This window comes from Gekko japonicus, unplaced genomic scaffold, assembly GCF_001447785.1.
Source record: "Gekko japonicus isolate JY-2015 unplaced genomic scaffold, Gekko_japonicus_V1.1 scaffold190, whole genome shotgun sequence".
In the NCBI taxonomy this organism is placed as follows: domain Eukaryota; kingdom Metazoa; phylum Chordata; class Lepidosauria; order Squamata; family Gekkonidae; genus Gekko; species Gekko japonicus.
Genome location: NW_015160841.1, coordinates 645,978 through 654,248, shown reverse-complemented (window position 1 = coordinate 654,248; position 8,271 = coordinate 645,978). Strand labels below are relative to the sequence as shown.

The window sequence follows — 8,271 nt, the reverse complement described above, 5'->3', positions numbered from 1 at the left end:
GGATTTGCAAGTCTGCAGGATCCAACACAGTGTAGCTTTTCATCCAATCCTTTAAAAAATCGTTTAAGGTTGGGATTTTAGAATCTGTACAATTCTAAATTTGGAGGGAGATGGGCACAATATTCACAAATAAAAATGGCACGGATTTCAGCTTTTATAAAAAGTATAAACCAAAAGAGAACAGAAAAACCCTCTTGGTGGACCAAAGGCCAACCCACCGTCACATTCTGTCCCCAAGAGCAGCCAAGACAAATTACCCCAGGGAAGCTCCCTGCAAGTTCTTTAAAGAATAAAGAGTTGGGGAAAGTAAGAGTCACATATCACGCGTGACCCGTCCTGAGCTCTTAGGAAGGATGGACAGGAAGCGAGCAAACAGGTGTCAAGGGATAAAGCCACCACCCCCTTTGCCCACAGCACCTGATAATCATACAAGTATGCTACTTCTGAACACGGAGGCTTCCATCTAGCTATGTGAACAGACAGCTACTGACAGAACTATCTTCTTGAACATGTCTAATTCGTTGTTAGTCACTGATGCAAACGTGCACAAGACGGAAGATTAACATATGTAAGAGACTGGTGAGGAGTTGTACAAGGCTTGAATATGGACATGGAGTATTTCTGCTTGTCAGACTCACAGCAAACAATGAAATACACTCTTGCAGGAAGGTTTTATTTTATTGAAGCCATGAAGTACTTAGAACAGATGTTCTGTTCAGAATAACACAAAGGGTTTGAGACTGGTATAATAAAGCAAGTTCAAAATAACATGGGCCAATAGATATGGTTCCCGCGCCCGCCTTGAGGGCTCATCTCGCGCTCGAACCTTGAGAAAGCAATGGTTATAGCTGATTAAACAATTCTTCTATTCTCACACTACTGTTCATTATAGACTAAGCAAAAGCTGCCAAACACGAACCACCTGTAGCCTTAGCTGATAAGGTTCCTTCAAAGCAACGCTAGCGTACATGGAAAGGAATGTAGTTGATTATGAGCGCTTGAGGGTGAGGGGGGACATGCGCACAAGAGTCCAAGCCAGTTAGGGATAGGCAGAGGGGGGGGGGGGTAGACACATCTCATATGCACGGAAAAGACATATTGGCAGCTTGCTGACACTGCTCCATTTAAAAATAACTGATACAGTCTACAACAAGTGGCAACAGATCCCCAGAGTCTCAAGCATTGGCACCAGAAGAACCAATTTTTTGTGTGACTATTGTGTGAGTGTGTGCGCATGCACACGCGCACATGCATCATGAAGTCATGGTTGACTTCTGGCGATCCCTAGTGGGGTTTGGACATTTCAGAGAGGTGGCTTGCTATTGCCTGCCTCTGTGTCCCGGTCCTGGTATTCATTGGAGGTCACCCTTCCAAGTACTTGCCAGGGTCGGCCCTGCTTAGCGTCTGAGATCTGGCGAGATCGGACTTGCCTGGCCTATCCAGGTCAGGGCTACCAGGAGAACCTCTGGACTGGAGCCTGGGACTTCTGAATGAGCCGCTGCCCTATTCTTGGCAGGTAGGTGGCCACGCAGGTTGCACCATAGTTCAACCCTACATAATGCAGTCCAAGGAACAGAATTCGCCAGAAGCTGGCAAGCACTATGCAGCCCTTGCACAGAATCTCTACTTCAGCAGCCATTTAGGGGAAAGGGAAGTCATATTAAAGGATGCTTTATTTATCCAACAGCCAGCAATGTGTACATCTCACTTATTTAAGTTTCCTGTCTGCTGCCTCCCAACAACATCCTGATCAAAACAAAAAAAAAAGGCAAAAATGACTTATCTAAAGCTGGGTTGCAACAATTTACAGAGCAGGCAAAGGAGCTGATGCATTGGGACTTTCTCATACGCTCTCTTCCCTCCCCAGGTTACACTTGGCACCAGAAAGGGTTAACGGTAGCCTACAGGCTACCTTGGTCTCATCAGAGCTCGGAAGCGAAACCCGGGTCACAACACAGAGGTATGGGTAGGGTTGACAGCCTCCAGGTGGGCCCTGGGGATCTCCCTCTTTTACAGCTGATCTCCAGCTGATGAGATCAGCTCCCCTGGAGAAAATGGCTGCTTTGGAGGGTGGACTCTATATGGCATTGTACCCTACTGAGGCCCCTCCCCAAACCCCGCCCTCTCCTGGCTCCACCCCCAAAGTCTCCAGGTATTTCCCAACCCAGACCTGGCAACCCTGGAGGCAGGCAGTGGCAAACCACCTCTGAACTTCTCTTGCCTTGAAAACCCTACAGGGTCACCATAAATCAGCTGTTACTTGGCAACAAAAAAACCCCGAAAACCTAAAAAACAGCAACACCAGATTATACGGTGAAAGTGTTCCAGGAATGTACCACAAGGAGAAGGGAGCTGGAAACTTGTCTCCTTGAATATGCTGTCATGAGGAAAAGGGGGGGGGGGGACCAACCTAGTGCATACAGAAAAACTCAAACTTGGTTTAGTCATAATGTCAGAGCAAGATCTGCCAACCTACGAGCAAGCCTTCAAGAAGCATCATGCTTGCACACCTCAAAATCTCCTTCCAAAGTTACCCATATCTTTTCATTGTTGTCCAGATCTTTTAAAAATCTTTCTGGAGTTTAGAGAGATATAAGTAAGGCTCTCCTTTTCCTCCCCTTTTCTGATATGTAAATGCTGTATTTTTTCCTTGGGGGGGGGGGATATATTATTAAAGTTTTAAAATGTTTAAAAAAAGAAGAAGAAGAAGAAGAAGCAGCACCATGCTTGCCTGTGCAACCCCCATGAGTGACCCTGTCCTTCCTCCCCTCATGCCCAGCAACAGCAGGCGCTATTTCTGGCTTTGCCGCTAATCCAAACCTGTCATTACACCCAACAGGGTTGGTTGGCTCTTAGTCTGGAACTCTGATTGCAGGCAAAGATCAAAAAAACTTTCTGGAGTCCTGGTTTTACAGAGAGAAAGGGCAAAACCTATTCTCTGAGTTTGGATGCAGCAGCAGGCTATGATTTTCCACAAATACAGAATTAATTCTCTGTTCATGAAGGGAGGAGAGAGGGCGCAAGGCACCCTGGCGCTCCTTCAAAGCTCCCTTACACAGAGGTCAAAGAAACATGATTTTCTGTTACATCTGAGCCAAGCTTAGAGGTCAGAAAAGGGCTCTGAGCCAAGCTATCAGCTTCTTACAACATTTTTTATACATGTGATTATTGTAAGTGGGGGATATTGTTGCCTGCTCCAGGTTGTAGAATACCTGGAGATTTGGGGGGATGGAGCCAGAGTTTGGAGAGGGGAGGGGGCCTCAGCAGGCTATAATGCCATACAGTCCACCCTTCAGTGCAGCCATTTTCTCCAGGGGACCTGAGACCTGTCATCTGGAGATCTGGTGTAATACTGGAAGGCTCTAGGCCCCACATGGAGGTTGGCAACCCTAGAGGGAAGGAAAATATGCACCCCCCCTCAAACACAAACATCTGTGCAACATGAAGTTGGTGAAGTCCATTAATGGTTAGACCATGCAAATCTGCCACTTGTGTAGATTAATTCTTAGAAAGGGCCTCGATCTCTCCCCAAGCAACCTGGCCCTCCCTCTAGATGGCCTGCTTCCCAATTTGAGAAATCTGGGAAAGGAGCCTAATCAGGAGCAATTCCTGTTGGATTGCGCCACCTTTCTGAAACAGTCGTGACTAATAAGGGGTAGATGAAAGTGGTTACCAGCAATAGTGACTAAAGGGATCTTCCATGCTGAAAGACAACAATCCTCTGAATAACAGTGCTAGGAAGCAACATCAGAGGAAGGCCCTGGCCCCTATGACCCTGTTGTTGGCACTCCAGATTAACTGGTTGGCCACCGTGTGGGACACGATGCTGGACTAGATGGACCACTGGTCAGATCCAGCAAGGATTTCCTCATGCTAGATCAGAACAGTGGTCTGTCCAGACAACAAGTGGCTGCTACAGGGAAGCTCATAAACAAGGCTAGTTGGCAAGAGGCCTCACCTACAGACGGTTCCCCCCCAGAATCTGATCACCAGAGGTGATTTCCCTCTAAACCCAGAGGACCCAATCCAGCTGTCATGGATAATTGCCAGCCAATAGACCTAACCCTCTTTAAGTCTGCCCAATCCCATTTTCAAATCCGTCTGTGCCCAGTCCAACTGAACTAGTCCTCACAACTAGAAATAAGGAGCCAGTGTGCTGCTGTGGTTAGACCGTTTGACTAGGATCTGGGAGACCCATGCTTTAATCCCCACTCTGCCGCGGAAGCCTGCTGATTAATCTTGAGCTAGTTGCACAGTCTTTGCCTAACCTGCCTTCAGAGGGCTGCTGTGAGGATAAATGGGGGGGAGAGGACAATGTTGTAAACCACGTTGGCTCCCCACTGGGAGAAAGGCTATACACACACACACACACACACACACACACACATACACACACACACATATATATATATACATGAAATAAATAAATAAATGATTTTATTTTTTTTAAAACCAAAACTGTACAGACATTGTTTAAAAATGTTACTGGAACACAAATACTGGCATGTAAACAAAGCATGATGTTTAAAGCATTCATAAAGAACCAGCTTTCCCACTTGATGTATACAAAATTTATCCTAAACTGAGTGATGTCCACTAAAGTTCTTTCTCCAGACGCCAACGACAACAGCTATACTGAAACCGTTCATTTTTTTTTTTTGCAAAAGATCCTTCACGACTACGCAGTGCATAATTGGCAAACACTTTTTGCCAGCATGTGGACAATACTTGCCCAATTAAGACCTTGGCTGGAAAGCGCTCCAGTAGACCATTTCCGCATCAAGCCATGGAACTGCACTATCACACTGCAACCAGACAGAGTTCAGGCCATTAGGATGAGGCACAGTGAGTCCATTACTACCCACTTGGGTCTAAGTAGTGAGAAAATGAAGATGATAATGCAATTTTCCTCTACATTAGCTCCAAACCTGGATTGTCACAGCATGAAAAGTGTTCGTAAAACAAATAAACCAACAGCACACTCTGTGTAGGGGGGAAAAAAAGATTTCCTACCTTTTCAGTGATATAGAAATTGGAACCATCAGCATGCTGCAGTGCATAATACTCGTGATTTGAAAGAGACCACCTTAAAAATACACAAATAAGGTTATCAGTAAAACATGCAAATGGAAGACTGCGATCCAAAATTAACACTCAGCTTCGCCTTGCCTTTCCCTTCTTAGAGGACTGAATCCACTCCTCAGGAAGGGGCCCATGCACCAATTAGAAGCCTTATTTATTTATAGCACGCCTTTCTCACTGAGCCTCAAATTGCATTGTTTTACACTGTGTAATCCAATCAAACAGCAGGAGTCATCCAACAAACAGTACAATAAGCCTAGGATCACAAAAAGTAGAAAAACTGCAAAAAAATAATAATCAGATGTGCTATGTCATAAACAATGAAAAAAATAATGGAATTACAACAGAATACAATGCAGAAAGAGCAAGGTAACAGATACAATAAACAGCGGAACAGGCCACAGTCATATTTCCCTTGGAAAAGCATCCTGCATTCCATTAGCCTACACTATTTTTCCCTTTACAGTAGGGTCGCCAAGTGCCATCTTCACCCCCAGCGGTGGACTTTGGGGGGCATTCCCGGAGGGGATGGGGCATTCTCAACATGATGATATCATGTTGGGGGATGTCCTGGCTCCATGCCCTACCCCTACATGGCTGCTCTTCCAGTGCATGGGCTCCCTACAGGGAGCTGGCGTTTCCCTGCGCACCCAACCTCTGAGCGGAGATCGGGTACGTGGCCCGCAGCCACCCCTCTCCCTCCTCTCTCTCAAGAGAGAAGGGAGAGGGGTGGCAGTGGGTGTTGGGGCTTGGGGGTGGAGCTTCCCCTGGTGGCCAGCTGGCCAGCGGCGGGTAGAAGCCCCCCAAAAGCGGGGGACCCCTGCCAAACCCTACTTTACACAAATGCGCACCTGAACAATTCCATTTACAGAATGTCAGAAGTGTGAGACCCTTCCCGATGTCCTCTGCCAGGCCATTGCACAAAGTAATCCACATCAGGGAATGAATGTGTACAGGCAGCTGTCAATCTTACCCATTTGCAAGGTCCCCCACGAAGCCACCATAAGAACTTCCAATCAGATGTGCACTGGGAGTTCCATGCTTGAGACTTCATTCCCAGGTGTGTGCAGTTCCACATATCTGGGAATTAAGTTCCAAGCACAGTACTGCAGGGCGCATCTCATCAAAAGTCTTTGTAATGGCGCCCTGACCTGGATAGCCCAGGCAAGATCTTGGAATCTAAGCAGGGCCAACCCTGGCAAGTGTTTGGTTGGGAGATCGCCAAAGAATATCAAGGTCGGGAGGCAGACGCAGGGTATTAAGCCACTTCTCTAAACGTCCTCCATGCCCCCACTAGGGTTCGCCAGAGGTCGCCATGACTTCCAGGCAGGGGTGCATACACACAACACAAAAAGGTAGATCATTTGGGAGCTACGGTCACCGGTTTTGACTCTCCTTTCCAATAAAGGAGTCCTTTCTATAGATGATCAACAATTTAACTGGTTAAGGTTTTAAGAAATGCAATTACATGCTCTTGGACGTATTCAATAGATGGCTTTGGATGGATGTTTTCTATTGTTTGATATTAGACTTCTCTGTATGGACTTGGTAATTTCTTTTTAGGTAAAGGTAAAGGTTCCCTTGCTCGAAAGCCAGCCGAGTCTGACTCTAGGGTTGCGGTGCTCATCTCCGTTTCAAAGCCGAAGAGCCAGCGCTGTCCGAAGACGTTTCCGTGATCATGTGGCCATGTGGCCGGCATGACTAAACACCAAGGTGCACGGAACGCTGTTACCTTCCCACCGAAGTGGTACCTATTTATCTACTTGCAATGTCTTGCTTTCGAACTGCTAGGTTGGCAGGAGCTGGAACTAGAGACGGGAGCTCACTCCGTCATGCGGCAACTCGGGTCTCGAGCTGCTGAACTACTGACCTTCCACAGCCTGCAGTTCAGCGTCTTAACTCTTTGAGCCACCGCAGCTCCTTTTTCTTTTTTTCTTTTTAATGTTTTATAAATTAAAAAAACCACTCCCACAAAGCGGCCACCCATCATCATATACCAGATTCGTTGCAGGGCATGCCACAGTACATCTCACTTTTTTAAAGTATGCCAACATGTACTGAAAGCTACATGGTGGGTCAGCCACTGGCTGGGAGCCAACACACCCAGGTTTTCCCCCCAGTGATACCACATAGCTCAGAGCTGTGGGAATTTGCTCTAAGGGCCACCTTGTCCTATTAGAACCTCAGCCTTCCCTCATTCCCATCCACAAAACTGATGCAATAAAACCTACAGCTATATTCCAAGTCTTCTTTAATGTTCCCAGTAGAACAAAAATTATAGTCCCTTTGCTTCAGTATAGGTTTATACTTCGACATGTAAAGATGAAGCAGATTTGATGATCAGCCTCTTGGCAGAGATTTAAACAAACCCACAAGGGGGAAAAACTTATTTCAGAGCCATTTATTTTGAGAACTGAGAGAAAGCACAACAAGCAGAACTCACCCATCGCAGACTTCCTTTATTATTGCAGACAATGGCTTTTTCTGAAAATAAAAAGGAAAAGAAACATTCTTTGTATGAGACCATCACAGCAATGGCTGTAGTACACATACCCAAAACAAAACCAAGCTCGTTTCGGTTAAATAAAACAAGGTACTTAGACTGAACATCTCTATCCACAGATAAGCCGGTGTACATTGATTTGAAAATCTATGTTGCGAGCGGTGCACGGTTCTAATCTCAGCTCTGCCCATAAGCACACAAAGTTGCCTTAACTAAGTCGGTTTCTTACTTCCTACATTCATTATGGAGTGTGACAATGATCTACCTGACAGGCTGTAATTATAGTATAATTTATAAGATACAGATCTATATAATAAGGTAGTGGAAAGTGCCACCAAGTCGCAGCTGACTTATGGTGACTCCGTAGGGTTTGCAAGGCAAGAGATGAACGGAAGTGATTTGCCTGCCTCTGCACATCAGTCCTGGACTTCCTTGGTGGTCTCCCATCCAAGTACTGACCAGGGCTGATCTTGTTGAGCTTCCCGGAGCTGATGACATCGGGCTAGCCTGGGCCATCCAAGCCAGGGCAATATATAATACAAGGGGGGACCCGCGATACTCGCGGGGGGCAGTCTCTCTCTTTCCACGTTCTCTCTCTCCCCCGTCTCTCTCTCTCTCTCTCTCCAGTGTTTACCATTTGTGTGTGTGAAGTCTGTACTTGGTTCCCCCCCCCCACCCTCTCTCTG

At 46.4% G+C, this 8,271-nt stretch overlaps 1 protein-coding gene across 1 annotated transcript in view; it reads right to left on the bottom strand.

Annotated features, from left to right (window-relative positions):
• The window catches only part of LOC107117157 (engulfment and cell motility protein 1), a 346,435-nt gene that overhangs the window by 231,244 nt on the left and 106,920 nt on the right, over window positions 1-8,271 (bottom strand). Inside the window, exons 3-4 of the mRNA XM_015419223.1 lie at window positions 7,526-7,566; window positions 5,014-5,086 (exon numbers count right to left, since the gene is read on the bottom strand). Of these exons, the coding sequence (XP_015274709.1) occupies window positions 5,014-5,086; window positions 7,526-7,566 (114 nt within the window). The remainder of the gene's footprint in view (window positions 1-5,013; window positions 5,087-7,525; window positions 7,567-8,271) is intronic.